At 38.6% G+C, this 19,980-nt stretch overlaps 1 protein-coding gene across 9 annotated transcripts in view; it reads left to right on the top strand.

Annotated features, from left to right (window-relative positions):
* LOC124619295 (ral GTPase-activating protein subunit beta) overlaps positions 1–19,980 on the top strand; it is a 370,359-nt gene that overhangs the window by 348,771 nt on the left and 1,608 nt on the right. For all 9 annotated transcript variants that reach the window (XM_047145577.1, XM_047145575.1, XM_047145576.1 and 6 more), the window contains one exon: positions 1,085–1,331. In XM_047145577.1, coding sequence (XP_047001533.1) covers positions 1,085–1,331 — 247 coding nt within the window. The remainder of the gene's footprint in view (positions 1–1,084; positions 1,332–19,980) is intronic.

Below are 19,980 nucleotides of genomic sequence, written 5' to 3'. Positions count from 1 at the left end.
CGCGCAATTACGTGCGTCCTCTACATGTGGCGCTGTCTGCCAGCCATGCAGCAGCCACACCACTTAAGCGGCCAGCCAGGCAGCAGCCGCTAGACTTGGACTCAGTGTTCATTCGAATGTTACCTTGTTCACATGTCTTGCTTTGTCAACTTGCTCAGTGATAAGTGTTGTGTCGTTTTGAAATATATGTGTTCAACTTGACATTATAACAGGAAAGTTTCACACAAAATTAAATTCAAAGGTTCAAACTTTCACATAATATTGCACTTGATAGGTACAAAAAGAAAGTCTGCAAAATTGACATTCTGTGCTCTCATCTACATTGTTCTTTTCCACCACTCAGAACATATTTGATTTTGACTGACACTTTAAGTATTTTATTGGAGAGATAGAAAGGTACCCATCACCATTGACCTGAAGTTCTTCCTCTAAAAGATCCTCTTGTATGCTAGCAGAACTGTGATCACTGGCTATTGCAAAATCATTGTCATTTTGTGTATTTATTGATCTGTATTATGTACATCTTCCTCCAGCCACCAACAATTTCATCGAACTTAAGATCATAAGAACTGATGCTTTCATGTGAACATGCTTTGTACTTCACTGAAGAAAACATGTTTCTAGTTCACGAGACACAGTCTATGAAACCCCAACATTTGTCAGTAACATGTGTTAACAACAAAAAAAGAAGGTGATAATATGACTGACAATAAAATTTGTAGGTCCGTTGATTTAAGGAGGATAGGGGGATTGTAAAAGCATTCTGCCAAAATTGACCCTGGAGAGTGAGTGCAAAAATCTTATGTGGTATGAGAGATCATACCTCACTAGTTAAGGGTTACAGGTTTTGTTAGTTAATATGAATGTTCTTTTTTATTTTGAATTTTGAAATAATTTTCAGGATGCAGTGTTTTGTGCCTCTCCTGAGCAAAAGTGAAGTACTCATTTTAGTTGAGTTGATTGTTGTTGTATCATAGATTCTTCACTGCTTGTCTTAGTAAAATCATTGTGCAAAAGCATCTTTTACTGTTTTTGGCACATAAAAATCAGTTATTTATTCACTAACACAAAGTTGTCCTTACAGGTGAACTACTTTCAACAACATATACTGGCCTGGAATCATCGCGGCCTCAGGAAAGGGAGACATTCATAATCTTCCTGCAATCACTAGCAAGCGGATTACTCAGAGTGCACTTACAAGGGCCTGTAGGCCGAACCTCCTTAGCTACACCTCTTGTGGATGGTATGGTAGTGAGCAGACGAGTATTGGGTTCCCTGGTCCGACAAACCGCACTAAACATGTGTCGACGCAGGAGACTTGACAACGACAGGTCAGAGCTGATACATATGTAGCTTCGTATTTTATGCCACAGAATAAAGCTGTAAAGAATATTAATAATTTTCATTTCATTTTCACATTGTACTAACTGCAACAGAGGAATCATACTATTCCAGAATTTAATTAGTAGTTTGTTCTAATTAATGTAGTGGTCATAGACAGCATAGCATTTTTCTCAAGTTCATTTCTGTAATCCATCTACATAAAACTAATTGCATACTAATGTAATTGTGCCTATAGATTTATTGTAAGTTATTTCCTCTTGAAATTTCCTGCTTTTCTTTGTCCATGACTTTTTAAACTAATTGTGATAACAAACCAAAAAATATACACACAAGTCTGGTTTGTAAAGAAAATTGACATTCAGACTGGAACATGTAAGATGAAAGTGTATGCCATTATCAGATTTGTACTACTAAAATCAGTTATTCAGGATGAAAATCACGGCAAGTTAGTGTGTTAAGGACCTATTGAATGAGATGAACAGTCTACTGAACACAGAATATGGATAGAGGGTAAGCCAAAGAAAGACATAAGTATTAAGAAGCAGTGGAGAAGGGATTAGTGAAAAACTTAGCATCAAAATTTGGGCCAAGCTGTACACAAAGTGAAGAAATTCTGCTGCCTTGAAAGCAAAAAACAAAAAAAGAGGATATAAGAAGCTGACTATCACAGACAAAGGAAGCATTCCTCATTAAAAGTTGTCTACCGATATCAATCATAGGTCTTAACTCAAGAAAGAAATTTTTCAGAATGTTGTTCTGAAGTACTGTACCATACGGAAGTGAATCATGCCCTGTATGGAATCCAGAAAAGGAGAATTGAAATACTTGTGATGTGGTGCATGCTTAATTTTAAGTCGCCTGATGAGATAAGAAATGATGTTCTGTACAGAACTGGTAGGGAAAGGATCTGTGGAGAATACTAACTAGAAGAAGGGATAGGATGATACTCATGGGTCATGTTTTAAAACATAGAAGAAAAATTAATTTGGTAGTAGAGGCAGTTGCCGAGGACAGAAATGTAGGGGAAGAGAGAGAGAGAGAGAGAGAGAGAGAGAGAGAGAGAGAGTTGAGTGGATATCAGTGACGCTTCATCACAAAACAGCACAACACTGTTGATTGACTTATGAAGAAAATTTACAGAATGAAGCTGTGATAACAGTAATGTTACCTCTTTGAAACTATCTTCCATTATCAAGAGGAAACTATCATTATATACAATGAAATCAGGACATGTGCATTAATTCAGTTTTTGAAATCAAACTTCATTCTTTGGAAACATTCTGGATCACTGCCATACAAGTGCAAGATTCAATATAAAACAAGGAACCTCTTTCTAGGTTTGTCAGAGACTCGTGCTTTACTTTCTTCCACAAAGAGTGAACATTAAATGTGGTACCACTGTTTTTATCTGAATACATCGTTGTAGTTCTGCTTCAACAACAACACAGGTTTTATTGAGCTCAAATTAAGTACAAATAAATCACAGAATGTAACAGATCATGCCTCTCCTTGAACTCAGCAGCAACAAAACTTTGCTAGGTGTACTCCTTTTGGCCATTACATCACTCTGAATAATTTAAATCTTAGTGCTGGAGAAGTAAGTTTGTCCAGCTGGGAAGCACTCAAATATGAATTGCTCTACTGGTGCACGCACACTCCGTCAGTTTGGTCGTGGAAGCCACATATGGAGTTGAATGGAGAATGAAGACAGCACTGCATTGTGGAACTAGACATGTCTGTGTGCAAGCTAAATGTCAGTCTGCCACTATAGTGTACCCTTATTGACCTGGCACCAGTGCATGTAATGCACCGTGTTGTGCCTGGTGACTTCAACAGATGTATTTAAATCAGTTGAGGTACCACTACTTTTGGCAGAATGCCAAGAGAGCCTTCCCCTTCGAATTGGCCCTTAGGGCCAGAACTGCTGTGACTGATGATGGGATTGAAGGGATAAGTGTGACCTGCTGTGAAGGCTGGGCTGTCGCTCCTGATGCTGCTGCTGGTAGAGCAGCTGCTACCGGATGAGGCACCAGATGCAAGAGGTGGTGGTGGGTCTGGTTTTTGGCTTACTGCTGAGTCTTGATTGGTCTGTGGGTCCGACATCAGACCTAGTGCAGATTGGAGACCAAACCCTCCTGTATATTGTCCAGGCCAAGATCTGTAGAGGTTATGAACAATGGCCAGAGAACTGGGAATCCCAGGGGCCCACCACTTGGGATGTTGACTTGGAATAGGACACTACTACTGCTTCTGTTGATCCTGGGAATGTGTTGCTCCACTATAGTTCAATTCTTTTATCTTGGCGGCTCGCGCATGCCCGCCCAGATGCGGGAAATTGCCGATTCTTTTATCTTGGCGGCTCGCGCATGTCCGCCCAGATGCGGGAAATTGCCGCGTTGCCAGTTGCGCACGACGCACGCGCCAATAGAAGCAGCGCCATAGTATAGCATAGTTCGCAAGCTTACGTTTATGGGGGAGTGCGCAGTTCATGAAGTAAAGCCACCACGGCCGCATTAACCCTTTCGCTGCTACAAAGACGTGCTCCCTGAATTCCGTGCTGTGCGCGATTTTGTCACTGCACTGCTCGCCTGTGCAGACTCATTGTGTTCCGACTGCTTTGCCACTCTTATCATTCGATTCCACAAAAACTATTTGGCCCAAGAATTAGATTTTTACACATCTTCTTGACTGATACCTTCCCCCCGTAAAAGACTTAATTTTGTTTCGATGTTCAAGGCAGTTATTACGCAGCATTAAATATAGTAAACCATTGCACGAAATTTTGAAGAGTTTGCAGAGGTAAAAGTCCATAGAGTATACTTTCCGTATGGTCGATTTTAGTTGCCACAATGTTGAGAGTGAAATGTGGACAAGATACCTAAATTTCATATAAAATTTACTGTATAACAATATCTCATTTCAGTACCACATAGGTGTCGTATGTAATATTGAGAAATATTCCGTCTTTCGCAACTGTAACAAAAGTTTTATTTACACTGAGCATGTTTGGCTCTATTTTAAGCACTTCAATCAATCAAAAGGAAGTAGACAAAATACATTAAACAAAACTGTGGACTTACAAAAACATTAGGACTTGAATTTACCGTCTATCAGTGAAGTGCTCTGAGCTATGTTAAATATAATTTTTGTGTGTGGCTCACACAAACATCATTTATTTGCTAAAACAGTGACGTTGAATATTGTGTTACTGCATCACAAAACTATGAAAGGTGACTTGGCAATGGAGGAGGCAAAATACTGTCCACTGAAGATGCTTCAAAAGAGAGAAACACGTCTGGTCTAAATAAGTCGCTTATTACAGTTACAGAAGAGGAATATATTTCAGTACCATTGGTAAAACTGTGACTGTGGAACAAAAACAAGAAAGAGAACATGAGTACCATTGTGTGTGTGCCATACCTTTCATTGATTGAAGTGCTTTAAAATAAAGCCAAACGCGTCCGGTGTAAATAAAAGTTTTATTACAGTCGTGAAAAACAGAATATTTCTCAATATTACATATGACACCTATGTGGTACTTAAATTAAATGAGATATTGTTATACAGTTAATTTTATATGAAATTTAGGTATCTTGTCCACATTTCATTCTCAACATTGTGGCAACTAAAATTGACCATACGGAAAGTATACTCTATGGACTTTTACCTCTGCAAACTCTTCAAAATTTCGTGCAATGGTTTACTATATTTAATGCTGCATAATAACTGCGTTGAACATCAAAACAAAATTAAGTCTTTTATGGGGGGAAGGTATCAGTCAAGAAGACGTGTAAAAATCAAATTTTGGGCCAAATAGTTTTTGTGAAATTGAATGATAAGTGTGTCAAAGCAGTGGGAACACCATGTGTCTGCACAGGCGAGCAGTGCAGTGATGACAAAATCGCGCACAGTGCAGAATGCTGGGAGCATGTGTCTGCAGCAGCGAAAGGGTTAATGAAGAGACAAAGCACTAGAAATTTCAAAAAAATTGCATTCAAACAAATATAATTCGTGATGTAATGCACTTCGATATTGTTTTTAAATAATGAAAATAATAAGCACCCAACAAGGTTTGAACTCATAACCTTTCGCTTAGCAGTCCAGTACCTTAACCGTTACGCTAACGCAGCTGGTCTGGCTATAGAGCGCCATGAGGACTCTAACGCGTCACGCAAAATACTGACAAACACTGTTGGTATGACTATGAATTACTCACGCTTCGTCGAAGTACAATAGGAAATAAACAATTACCACTGTTCTTTATTGCGAAAAAGTGGTTCGTGAGAGTGATACAAACACCTTTCCTTGCTATCGCCTGAATTAGGAGTCTTATTGCTTGTTTGGTTTAATTATTTAATAGAATATGAAGCAATTGGTATAAAGAATGCTTTTTCCAAACTTTCTATAAAAGAATGTGTGCTATCAAGACATTGCTTTTGTTCTATTACTTTATTTATGACTGAACGTTTCTAAAACTGAAGACACTTGTCCATGATCTGCACTGCAGTCAAGATGTGGCAACGTCGTTCTCTGTTCATTGGCTGACTGTGTTTTGTGACATCAGATGCACAGAATGAACCTAAACTCGGCCGCCAACATAAATGACGCGCACTTTAGTGTGGCAGATCCAGAGGCACGGCTTGCCCCAGATGGTGCAGACAGAAGTGGCTCTGGTGCTGGTGAAGGATACCAAAACCAGCAAGGGGCCTTGCTGGGCAGTGATGGAGCCTTTTATCCAGCCAGACATATGCCCCACTTAATATTATTGTCTTCTTGTATTTATTTTATTCATAATACACTTATGTAGGGGATTTAAATTCCATATCATATTACATTTTAATATCTGATGTAGCTCTATTCTGAAACATCTGAGAAACGATTTAACACGTTATTCTTCCCAAACAAGTCATTGAAGACAATAATTGAGCCTCTTACAAAACTGTTTGATTTTGACAAAGAGAAAAATAGAACTTTGTGTGGAATGTGTGAGGAAATCAAATAAGACCAGAGCATTATGATAAAACGAAAGTTGATCCATCTGAAACACTTTTAATTCATAGTGTTTCAGCAGCATTAAGTAAGCAGTAGAAAAACAGATAATTGAAGGTTCTGCTTTCTGGACTGAGATCTTTTTCCTTTTACCTTGTTACTTAAAATTTTTGATGGTTTAAATTAATGACCTGTAGGAATGGAAAAACTGCAATGTGTAAAGCTGTTGAAGACAAATAGCAAACGCAATGATGCTCTGCAGTTTTTCCATGAGTTATTAACGGTCTAAAAATTGTAAAATTCAGAAAAGAGGTCCCTGGAAACCAGTAGTAGTTCTGGCAAAAACCACAGTAATTAACACACAGGATTAGCTTCTGAATGAAAAAGTTTCCACTGTGTTTTATTGTTCAGCTGTCACAAGTTGCACTGTAAAATCTTTCCACCATGGTCTGAGCAAATAATCCAGTTCCAGATTCCCTCAGTTTTAAGACAGTAATATGAATTATCGCTGTGTGACAGTGCGTCTGTCCCAGTCACCACGCAATGCAGTTTTCAAGTTTCCTATTTCTAGAACATAAAAACTGGGTTGTTTTTGAGGAACAAAGAATCCTTAAACACATCAACTTTGGAATGTTTCGACTATCAGTCTTCACAAAATTCCTTTCTATTATTACCTAAAAATTGTAAATGCATTTACCATAACCAAATAACTAAACTGTTTGCAGAAAAAAATATGGAAATGCACAAGTAACTTTGGGTAACCCTCCTATAACACATGTATAACTTCATCATACTCCTAACCTGTGACAGCACCAGAACTTCAACCAGTAAGAGAGCATTTTCTGCCACATGGCCAATTCTTGACATTTGATGACTTTTTAAGCTTTAATTACATAAATATAACTGATGTTTCTTAAGAATATTTACCAAAAATGCTATTTGAAAGATATAATCATTCAGAATAACAACATTCTGAACCATATTTTGAACATAGGAAAATAGCCTGTAATGTTGCATGCCTTAGTGTATTGAACATGTACATGTTTTGTGACAAGTTATGTATTCCCTTTTAAATGAAAATATGTTTAAGATTTTTCTGTTTATTCCACATAGATGAAGACCATTTCACTAGGGATATGTAGAACGTACATTAGCATATTTGTTTTTCTTTTTTATTGTGTATTCTTGTTTTTCTGACATGTTCTATATCCTGGATGATCTTCTCACTATGGAGCTATTGGAATGAAAAGTACATCTAACCTAATCTAAAAAGAGGATCAGTGTAGAACCAATAGGAATGGATGTTAAGATTTTTTCCATCTGTGTATTAAACATTCTGCCATGCTATTAGACACGGGTCAAAATGGAGGTGTGGTAATATACTTAATTCCATTCTGGATGTGAAACCTCTGAAAACCCTTGCAAGTAAACTGCAGAGTTCATTGTGCTTCTTCAATAGAAAAAGTAGTTGTGAGGGCCTTAGTGATATTTTTTGTTGTGGCCTGTTGAGTTTTCATTATGTATGGGAAATGAGAATATGCATTTATCAAAATCAGCTGCACAGCCCATGGAATTGGCCTGCAAAATCCATATGCACCCGATCTCACATCTGTGACAGTGATGGCTGCTGCAGCTGACAAGCCCTGTATTTTTGAGCCACTTGCACAATATCCTCATCACATTTCTTCATTCTGAAAATTTCCCCAGTTACTGGTGCAAGAAGTGCAGTAAACAAGTGGACAGAATTGCCACTCGATACTGACAGTCATCTTGATTCAACAATAACACACCTCTGGCAACATGAAGGATGTGGTGGTGGCAGGGGGGGGGGGGGGGGGAGAGACAATGAAGTTTCACAGAAGGCTGCTGAAGGAAGCGCATGTAGTCAGCCAGTTTGTTCAAACTGGCAAACCTGTCTCAAGAATGGATCCTTTTGTATGGGTGCTGCAACGTCTCTGGAAGCTTTGGGAACTGTTCTACCAATTGTTCTAATAATGAGGATTATCCGAAAACTGAGGTTACAAGGCATGTAGCTTTAGCATGGAATGTCCATGGGGAAGTTGGTACCACTGCCATGTAATGGGAGACCAGCTGGAGGAATGAGCATTCCCAACAATCAGTAGCTTGTTGATTAATGTTGTGGTGACTGTTAGAAATGAGCATTCTCATTCCAGCTCCTGCCAAGTGCAAAGTATGTGCTTTAATTTGCTACCTAAGTGTTAAGGGGATGAATGCCACTGCAATTCATTGCAAGATTATTTCAGTTTGTGAAGGGGATGTAATGTCAAGCAGCTTGTGATGAAATGGGTATGGAATTTCAATTCTGGAAAGATGAAAATTCACTATGAAAGCAGAAGTGGAAGGCCATCTGTTGTGACTGACAATGTGGTGCAGAAAATTGAAGAACATATTCTCTCTGATCATCATTCGACAATTGACAACCTGCATGCATTTTATGAACTATTGTTCATGAAATCGCAACTGATCAACTAAATTATCACAAGTTGTGTGCACAGTTGGTGCCCAAGGTGTTTACCGAAGCACACACAATTAACAGAGTCAGTGCTGCTCATAAATTTCTTGACCATTTTGAGACTGAAGATGAGGCTTTTCTCAGCTCTATAGTGAAAGGAGATGAAACTAGGGCTTATCACCATACTCCAGAGAACAAATGACAATCAATGCAGTGGTGTCATACTCATTCTCCTTCCACCAAAAAATTCAAAACTCAGCAAACAGTGAGGAAAAGCACGGCGTCAGTGTTTTGGGACAGAAAAGGGGGTTCTGCTCATTGATTTTTAGGAAATAGGTGAAACAATAAATGCTGCAAGAAGTTGTGAGACCATGAAAAAACTTCCCAGAGCCATACAAAATAAACGTCATGGGATTCAGAGTCTGTCTCCTTCATAACAATACGTGTCCACATACTGCTCGTGCAACACACGAGTTGTTGGCTTTGTTTGGTGGGATGTTCTAAGCCACCCCTCTCGCAGCCCCAATCTCTCACCTAGTAATTATCATCTGATCACTAAATTGAGGGAACACCTTCATGGAAAACACTTTTATGACAACGACAAGGTGAAAATTGAAGTGAAGAACTGACTTAAAAAGACGGCAGGGGATGTCTGTGACACAGGAACCAATAAACTCATCCCATAGATAACAAAATGTATTGAGGTAAATGGTGATTATGTGGAAAAATAATGCAAGACCTATACTACAATTAATGTACATTTTATTAGAATAAATTAATTTTTTGTACTCAAAAAACTTCTTGTAACCTTACTTTCCAGATTAGCCTTGTGTTTTGCTATGCATTTTCACGTTTTCCTGAGGCAATAGCTGATCCATTAAATTTTGGGTCTGCAACTGCATGAACTTTATTTCTTCTGATATTTTGGCCATATACCTTTCAGCCATTTTCAAGTGAGCCAATAGACTGAACCTACAGCACTCATTTTGCCCTTTTAAATAGGTGAAGTGCATTATGGCATATGTGAGCACTCTCTAGGATGATCTTGTACAATTAAATGGAGATTCCGAAGCAAAAATATATTCTCCACAATAGTTAATAAGGCACTATGAATAAAACATTATGTGGACATAAGGAATGAAGAAGAAGACAGAAAAAATTTGAATCCATGGCTTTTATGCCATATGTGGTGCAAACTGATATAAAAAAAAAGTTTTGTGAGCACAAAGTTAAAGATAGTAGCACTTTTACATTTTGTCAAAGAAGGCATGCTGGTCTGTAGGGTAGGACTTTACAAGATCCCCTTCGAGTGCGGCCTTTCATACCTCAGGCAGATGACTTGTACAGTTCATGAAAGATGCATGGAACACCCTAAATACACTTAGCTCATGCAATCCAATAAATCAAATGTGGCAGAGCACTGCATTGACACCAGTCACTTTATGTGGTGTGAAATTTTGAAGTACACTTCATCGTTTTGGGACTCAGTTTTGAAGGAAGCAGCTGAAATTCATTTGACAAAGAATTATATTTACAAGAATAGTGGTTTCAGCATGGTAAAATCATGAGATTGAGTGCTTGCTTTTATAAACTCACTAAGATGATGCTACACACAGCTCATAATCATACATCTGTAACCCAGCATGGGTTAGCCATAGACTTAATTTATGCATATTCTTTGCCACCAATCACTATTGCTGGCCCCATTTTTATCTGTGGACACCTATGTAGTAATGAAGTGCACTTGTTTAAAAAAAGGATGGAGTGAGTGCTATAGCTTCAGTTCGTCAGCTTACTTGGAAGATGGCCAAAAGGTATACCACCAAAATATTAGAAGAAATAAAGTTTATGTGGCTGCTGTGACAAAATGTAATGAAACAGTCTCTTGTTTATCAAATTATTCATTCAGGCCTGTGGGAACCTTGAAAGCACATCACATTTGCGTGCAAAACTAATGTACGATAACAAATGGGACATTAGTAATTTGGTAAAAAAAAAAAGAGCCTGGTGTTGTAACCTCAGAGATGTCTGTTCAGACAACTTTGATTTAGGGCTAACTATGAACAACAATGGCATATGGTATGTGACTAGATGAAATTTGTTGTCACACAGGAAAATGTGGAAATTCTGGGTACCAAATGCAATTGCCAGTGTCTCCAGTGCACTAGGACACAAACTATCGATTCCCTTGAAGTATCTCTGATCAGTAAAAACAATTTTTTTTTTTCTGCAGTCAGTAAGCCTTAACACAGTCAGGAAGTCAGTTGCGCACGAATTCCTTCAGCAGCTGCAGGACATGACATTATTGAACAACAGACATTTTTAACCATTCTCTGACCCCCAGCATCTTCCTAATGGTCTGGCAAAAGGGACTCATTAAACTTCTACGCGAAAAGGAATCTGCCCAAGAACTTTCTGACTACAAGTTCATTTGCATTCTGTTAGTGTAATCTAAGGCTCTAGAATTCATAGGTCACAATCATCTTACCAATTACGTAACATCAGATAAGCTTCTGGATGAATACCAATCTGATTTCCAGAAAAATAGCACCACAAAGACTGCTCTTGTAAAAGTGACTAGCAAACCAAACAAGCTGTGGGCAAACAAGAGGTGACTATTATGTGCATTTTGGGTTTCAGCAAAGCTTTCAACAATTTCAGCTTTAATATTCAACTTGGCTAAACCTAAAAGTCAAAACTTTTCTACAATCACTGTACAATGATTCTACTTATACCTTTCATCCTGCCAACAGTGTATAATGATTGGAACAAAGAGACCACAATGGAAGAACATTGTGTCAGGTGCCCCATAAGGATCAGTATAGGGTCCATTACTTTTCTCATTATATGTTAATTATGTGGTGACTATTATCTCCCAGAAAATATCATTTATAGTTTATATGCTGATGACCTTCAGTTATAATTACATGCAAGCCCAACGTATCTATGCACAGCCATCCAGGTCGTAAGTGCTGACTTACTTGCTTTTTCAGAATGGGCACAGAATATAAATTTGAAACTTAACCCATCTGAAAAGCGAGCTATCCTAGTTGCTCACAAAATATTTATTACTCCTCAGTTCAGAGAATCCCTTCCATTCTGGATCCTAAACAGCACAGTAATCACCTTTCTGTCTTCTGCAGAGAATATAGGGGTACTTCTGGACCATCACTTAGACTGGACTGAACACACAACTGCAGTTTGTAAGTAGGTGTCAGCATCACTTCATTCACTGCAGAAATATAAAATATTCTCCAAGGTCTTTTGTATGAGAACTCACATGGGCTGGAACTGGCGATGATTTTATTTATTTATTTATTTATTTATTATTCTGTAGATCCAGTTAGTGAGTCAATCACAAGGATATGGAACGTGTCAAATTGTACAGGTTTCAATTTAAACTTACAATAAATACAAGGGTAATTCAATGCCAAAGTGTACATATTTTAAGTAAGACATACTATAAATACAGTAATAGATACAATGTCAGCTAGATAATATAACAACCATTTAACAGAAAAAGGAGTTTAAACTAAAGGTTATAGATAAGAGCACAAAGTTAAATCAGATATTAGGCCTACAAGAGTAAATACAGGTACAGCCAATTTGTTGTTACAAAAAGTGTGCTAATGCTCAAATGCACAATAAAATTAATTGAACTACTTCTAGACACAATAAGTTTAGTGATGGTATACATTTTCTTTCAGATATTCATCCACAGTATAAAAAGATTTCTCTGTCAGGTAATCTTTGAGAACTTGTTTAAATTTTGGCAGTTCTGTATGAACACATTTGATATGTAATGGTAGAGCATTGAACAGCTTAATGCTGGAGTAGTAAACTCCTTTTTGTACCAGAGTGAGACGTTTCATGTCGAAATGTAGATTGTTTTTGTTTCTGGTGTTATAGCCATGGAATTTACTGTTGTCTTGGTAGACAGAATAATTTTTGCACACAAAGGTCAGCAAGGAAAAAATATACTGTGAGGCAGTTGTTAGGATACCTATCTTCCGAAACAAGTGCCTGCGAGAGTGTCTTTGATGGACCCCACACATTATTCTGATCGCTTTTTTTTTTTTTTTTTTTTTTTTTAAATGGTGAAAACTTTTTTTGCAAGTGATTGGTTCCCCCAGAATATGATAGCATATGACATCAATGAGTGGAAGTAGCCAAAGTAGGGAACCTTAATGGTGTCAACTTCAGCCACTGAAGAAATTTCCCGTAACGCAAATGTTGCCGAGCTAAGTTTTTTACATAGATGAAGAATGTGAACTGACCAATTACATTTATTGTCTATGTAAGCACCCAGGAATTTTGTATCTTCAACTTTCTGTATTGGTTGATCTCTACATTTTATGTTAATTTCATCGAGATTACTTTGTGATGTATGGAACCTCATATAATGAGTTTTTTCTGCATTGAGTTAGAGACCATTTGAGGAGAACCAATTTAAGATGTCATTAAAAACAGTATTTGTAGTTTGTTCAAGATCATGCGTGTGTGCAATACATTTGTGATGTACGCTGTTCTGACCGCATCACTCCTACCTAGTAACAATTATCATAGCTATGTGCTGCAAAGCATAGAGATTATCATTTTGTGTGTTTGCTGTATCATCTTCTCAATCATTGCACTCCTTCCTGTTTAGCTTCAACCTTACACTGCTGGCTGAACAGCACAGCAGAAATACTCATTCTCAACAAAGTGAAATCCTCTCTGTACCACTATACAACACTGCATGTTCCATAAAGCAGTTTCTGTATCAGGAACCTGACTTCAAAACAATATTTGTCTAAAAATTAGAGAAATTAAAACTGTTTCAAACTTCAAAGACAGGTAATGACCCATCCTCTATCACAATTGCTACCTCTTCTTGCAGCTCACTCTCTTCGACCCTCCCTATCCCTCCACTTTTCCCTATCAGTTCCACTTCTAATGCCAAACAAGTCTTCAAAAGTGCTGGACTAATCAGTATCATTCTTAATGCCTCCATTATTTTATTATTATTGTTAGTATTACTTTTATTATTATTAAAATTATTGAAGATTTTTGCTTTTTATGGACAATGCAAAAAAAGATAATCAGTGGGCTTAATTTAAAGTTACTTGTTCACTCCATTGTAATACATTGCACCAGCCAAACTGCAGCTCCACTGTGAATGCTGTTCTCGAACATGAGGTCTGTTGGTTGACATTCATAAGCAACTGGGAATCACCGAGAGTACTGTCAAATGATTGGCAACTGCTGTGAATCCAGTGTGTTGGAAGAGCTTCTGAGAGTCGGGTACTTGTGATACCTGCACCAGAGCAACCTCAAGTACTATCCTCTCCTGTGGATCCTGTCTGCGCTACAGAAAGTACAGGATCTGTCATTGCTTGTCCACTTGGCTGCAAGTAGCGTGTCAATGCTAGATCTAGGCAACCTATGCAGGATGGACAGGGAACAGAGAGGACTCAGGGTGTTGTACTGATCCCCTTAAACAACAAGTTAGGGGTGCTGTCAGGAGGAGGCAAATATGAAATGGTAGGAGTGTATTAATCATTGGCAGTTCAAACATACAGCAAATGATGTTACCCCTTAGGAAAATGGCAGCGAGGGACAGGAAAGAACATCAGGTTCACTCAGTGTGTAGGCCTGGGGGCCTTATTCTGCACCTTGAAAAGGGCATTCCAGCAGCCATTGAGGGAACAGGGTGCAACCATCCACAGGGCACACATTGGAACAAATGATGCCTATCATCTGGACTCTGAGGTATGCTTGGGTCATTCTAGCGACTGGCAGAGAAGCAGAGAAGGTTGAGAAGACCAGCCTAGTGCTTGGAGTTTCAGTTAAGCTCACAATTTGCAACATTGTCACCAGAACTGATCATGGCCCTTTGATTCTGAGTTGAGTGGAAGGACTGAACCAAAGACTTCAAAGGTTCTGTGACAAGCTAGGCTTTGACTTCCAGGACTTGCGCCATAGGGTTGAGAACTGTAGGGTCCCCTAAATGGGTCAGGTGTGCACTACACATCAGAGGCTGTTACTCAGGTAGCTGGCTGTGTGTGGGATGCACACAAGTGTTTTTTTAGATTAGGAAGCTCTCCATCCAACCCAGATAACGGTAGTTGTAAGAAACCCAGAAGTATCACTGTTAAGATCAAAAGAAATGCCTTCGAAAGGTGAGAGTATTAAATTCCTCATTGTAAACTGCTGAAGCATTCACAGCAAAGTGCCAAACTTTGAAGTGCTCATGAAAACAGTGAAGCTCACATCATACTAGGTACAGAAAGCTGCTTGAAACCTGAAACTGATAGCAGTGAGATTTTTGGGGAAAATTTAAGTGTATATCAAAAGGATAGGCAAATGATTAGCAGAGATGGTGTATTTGTCACAGTAGACAAGAAACTCAAATCCACCAAGGTAGAAATTGTAGCTGCATGTGAGATTGTTTGGCCAGGACTTCGAATCGGGCATAATATGATAATTGGATCCTTCTGTTGCCCACCAGACTCATCTCCTGATGCGACCAAAAACTTTAGAGAAAACCTCAGTGCAGTCAGTTCACTTGGATGTAAGTTCCCCAATCATAATGTAATCATCAGCGAAAACTTTAATCATCCAGCGATTAATTGGGAAAATTACAGTTTTGTTAGTGGTGGGCATGCTAAGACTCTTGTGAAACTTTACTAAATGTTTTCTCTGAAAACTACCTAGAATGGATAGTTAAGAAGCCCAGTCATGACAGAAATATAATGGATCTAATGGCAACAAATAAACCTGACCTCTTTGAGGATGCCCACATCAAAACTGGTATCAGTGACAATGACTTGCTTGTGGCAACAATGATTACCAAAGTACAAAGGACAACTAAAATAAGGAGAAAGATATATATGTTCAGTAAAGTGGATCAGTCTGCAGCTCGTGGTCTCACGGTAGCGTTCTCGCTTCCCGAGCACAGGGTCCCAGGTTCGATTCCCGGCGGGGTCAAGGATTTTTCCAGCCTCGAGATGACTGTGTGTTGTTGTGTTGTCTTCATCATCATCATCATCATCATTCATCTCCATTACGGTCGGAGGAAGGCAATGGCAAACCACCTCCACAAGGACCTAGCCTAGTAAGGCGGCGCGGGTCTCCCGCATCGCTTCCTTACGCTCTGATGAGGGACTTGAAACTTTCAGCACAGGGCAGGAGAATGTAGAGGAACTCCGGCTCAAGTTTAAAAGAATAGTTGACCATGCATGGTTAGATGTGTACCCTGTAGAATAGTTCATAATGATAGGGAACCTCCGTGATATTCAGTCACAGTAAAGAAACTTCTAAAAGAACAGAGATTACTGCATAACAGGTGTAAATCAAAGCATAGGGCTATAGATAGAGAGACGCTGAATGAAACATGTTAGGCTGTCAAGAGAGAAATGAATGATGCCTTCAATGACTACCGTAGCAGAATATTGTCAAATGACGTGTCATAAAATCCAAAGAAATTCTGGTCATATGTAACAGCTGTTAGTGGCACCAAAGTTACTTTCCAGTCCCTAGCAAATGAAACAGGAACTGAAACTGACAGTAGCAAAGAAAAAGCTGAAATGCTTAACTTTGTATTCAAATGTTCTGTTACACAGGAAAGCCCAGGAGAATTGCCCCAATTTAATCTTCGTACCTCAGAAAAGATGAATGAAATAGGTATAAGTGTCTGTGGTGTTGATCAACAGCTGAAATCATTAAAATTGAACAAAGCTCAATCGCCCAATGAAATCCCTATCAGATTCTATACTGAATTTGTGGTTAAGTTAGCCCCTCTTGTCACTGTAATCTGTTGTAGATCCCTCGAATAAAAACAATGCCCAGTTCTTGGAGAAAGCCACAGGGCACACCCGTCTACAAGAAGGATAGTAGAAGTGATCCACAAAACTACCGTCCAATATCCCCAACATTGATTGATTGTAGAATCTTAGAACATATTCTGAGCTCAAACAGCACACATTTCGAAAACATTGATCATGTGAAACCCAACTCACGGTTTTCACAAATGACATGAAAACTTTGGATCAAGGTAATCAAGTAGAATCTGTATTTCATGATTTCTGAAAAGCATTTGAAACAGTACCTAACCTAAGCTTATTGTCAAAAGTATGATTACATGGGGCATCAAGTGAAATTTGTGACTGGATTGAGGCCTTTTTGGTAGGAGGATGCACCTTATTATCTTGGATGGAGAGCCATCATTGTATGTAGAAAGTAACTTTGGGTGTGCTCCTGAGAAGTGTGTTGAGACCCTTTCTGATTATGTTGTATATTGATCATCTTGTAGACAATATTAACAGTAAAATCAGGCTGTTTGCAGATGATGCAGTTATCTATAATGAAGTACTATCTGAAAAACGCTGCATAAATATTCAGTCGGATCTTGATAAGATTTCAAAGTGGTGCAAAGATTGGCAACTTGCTTTAAATGTTCAGAAATGTAAATTTTGCATTTCACAAAATGAAAAAAATTTAGTATCCTGTGATTATAATATCAGTGAGTCAATGGTGGAATTGACCAACTCATTCCTGGATGCAACACTTTGTAGGGATATGAAATGGAATTATCAGGTTAAGTCGTGGTAGACTTTGGTTTATTGTTAGAATGCTGGGGAAGTGCAGTCAATCTAAAAAGGAGATTGCTTATGAATCACTCATGTGATTGGTCCAAGAATATTGCTCAAATGTGTGGGACCTGTACCATATAAGACTGGTAGGGGATATTGAATGTATACAGAGAGGGGCAGCACAAATGGTCACAAGTTCATTTAATCCATGGGACAGTGTCACAGAGACACTGAAGGAACTGGACAGGGATGCTCTCAAATATAGACATAAACTATTCCAAGAAAGTCTATTAATAAAGTTTCAAGAGCTGGCTTTAAATAATTACTCTATGAATAGAGTACAACCACCTACGTATCACTCACATAGAGATTGTGATGATAAGATTAGAATAATTACTGCACACTCAGAAGCTATCAATCACTAATTCTTCCTACTCTCCATATGTGACTGGAACAGGAAGAAACCTTAATAACTGGTATAGTGGGACATACCTTCTGCCATGCTCCTCACAGTCGTTTGCAGAGTATATAAGTAAATACAGTGGCAGATTATTGTTGAGTTTGTTACTTAATAAATATCTTTCTTAATTCCTACCTTATTTTATCATCATAATTAGTGTTACCAATATGTTGCTGTGGTTGTTGACAATAAATATTTTTATTAATAATGCAAATTATTGTCATAGTGATCGTTATGTAATATTTTTTGTAACTGTTCCTGGTCAGATGTAAGAGGGGCCTTAACGCCCTACTCCGGGCAGGCTAAATAAGCAATAAATAATACATAACATTGCCCAGAAAAACCTACAGATCTTTTATGTTGTTTTGTGCTGAAACTTGAGAAAAGCTTGCCACAACCTTACCAGATAAGGATATATTATATATATTTATGTTTTGACAGGTTACACTGTAACCAGTTAAAGGTATGAAAATACTTGCTGGAGATTTGATATAATATGCTCCCCCTGAGTTCTTAGAATTGACACATTGTGGGTAGTTGGTAATAGTTTGTTCTTGAAATTTCAGATAGAATGCTGATGCGTTAGCAATGCCAAAATGTAAGGTGCTGCACTGACAGGGGCCATAAGCCGTATTTAATACTAGAATGGCATTAGAAGCCTCATTCAAAGGAAGTTTAAAATAAATTTCTGAAAGATCAATCTTAGAGGAATACAGTTGTTGTTGTGGTCTTCAGTCCTGAGACTGGTTTGGTGCAGCTCTCCATGCTACTCTTTCCTGTACAAGCTTCCTCATCTCCCAGTACTTATTGCAACCTACATCCTTCTGAATCTGCTTAGTGTATTGATCTCTTGGTCTTGCTCTACGATTTTTACCCTCCACGCTGCCCTCCAGTGCTAAATTTGTGATCCCTTGATGCCTCAGAACATGTCCCACCAACCGATCCCTTCTTCTTATCAGGTTGTGCCACAAACTCCTCTTCTCCCCAATTCTATTCAAGACCACCTCATTAGTTATGTGATCTACCCAACGAATCTTCAGCATTCTTCTGTAGCACCACATTTCGAAAGATTCTATTCTCTTCTTATCTAAACTATTTATCGTCCATGTTTCATTTCCATACATGGCTACACTCCATACAAATACTTTCAGAGAGGAATACAGACCCCTGCCAATTTTGAAAATAATTCATCAGGACATGCAAGGGGGTACTATCAACTGATGTACCCATGTTTTTGAAGCCCCCACAGAGGCGTAACACATCTATTGGTTTGTAGCCAATGACTAAAGATGATGCTTATCTGCTATAAGAAATTGTGGATAGCACTTGTAACTGTTCTAAGTGATCCAGTTATATTTCAAACAATGGAAACTACAGGAAGGAATATCAGCAATGTAGGAAAAGACAGATTGCTACTTACCGTAAAGAAGACATGTCAAGTTGCAGACAGGCACAGTTAAAATACACTTACATAAAGCTTTTGGCCTTCATCAGTAAAACCACCCACCCACACACCCACCCAAACACACACACACACACACACACACACACACACACACACACACACACGAGCGTTGCATAAAAAAACCCAAATTCTGTAAACACTTTGAGGCCATAAATATTTTTCTCTGAGTGGTCTGCCATTATGAAGATAGGAAGAGCTCTGTTTATGGGCTTATACATAAATCTAGAACTATCAACATTTCCAGGCAAGTGACACTAAGTGCCCTTGGAGCTGTTCTGTTTTCTACAAACACATAGTTCTAGAATCTTGTGCCAAAATTGGCTCCTTTGTCTGAACCATCAGTCCTGCCCTTAACAGCCATTAACTCACTGTTAAGTGAACATTTTGCTACAGGAATGCACACAGTGTCTACTCATTTAAAGTTCCTCCAGAACCATAAGGCAGCATCAAATAGTTATGCACATTGATCACAGACGTGCAGGGCCTAAGGTAAATTTGTGTGTTCTTCTGGAAAATCATATGCAGAAACATTACTACATGATGTGATGGTCAGATTAGCACTGAACAATGAAGTGCATGTTCAAGCATTAAGACAGTAGGACCCACCTGTAGCTGAAGTTTTGCATGTTGCCAGGGCTTTTGAGATTCCACATATTATATATCTGAACTATCATCG

This window comes from Schistocerca americana, chromosome 6 (genome assembly GCF_021461395.2).
Source record: "Schistocerca americana isolate TAMUIC-IGC-003095 chromosome 6, iqSchAmer2.1, whole genome shotgun sequence".
Classification (NCBI taxonomy): domain Eukaryota; kingdom Metazoa; phylum Arthropoda; class Insecta; order Orthoptera; family Acrididae; genus Schistocerca; species Schistocerca americana.
This window is presented reverse-complemented; position numbering and strand designations above follow the sequence as displayed.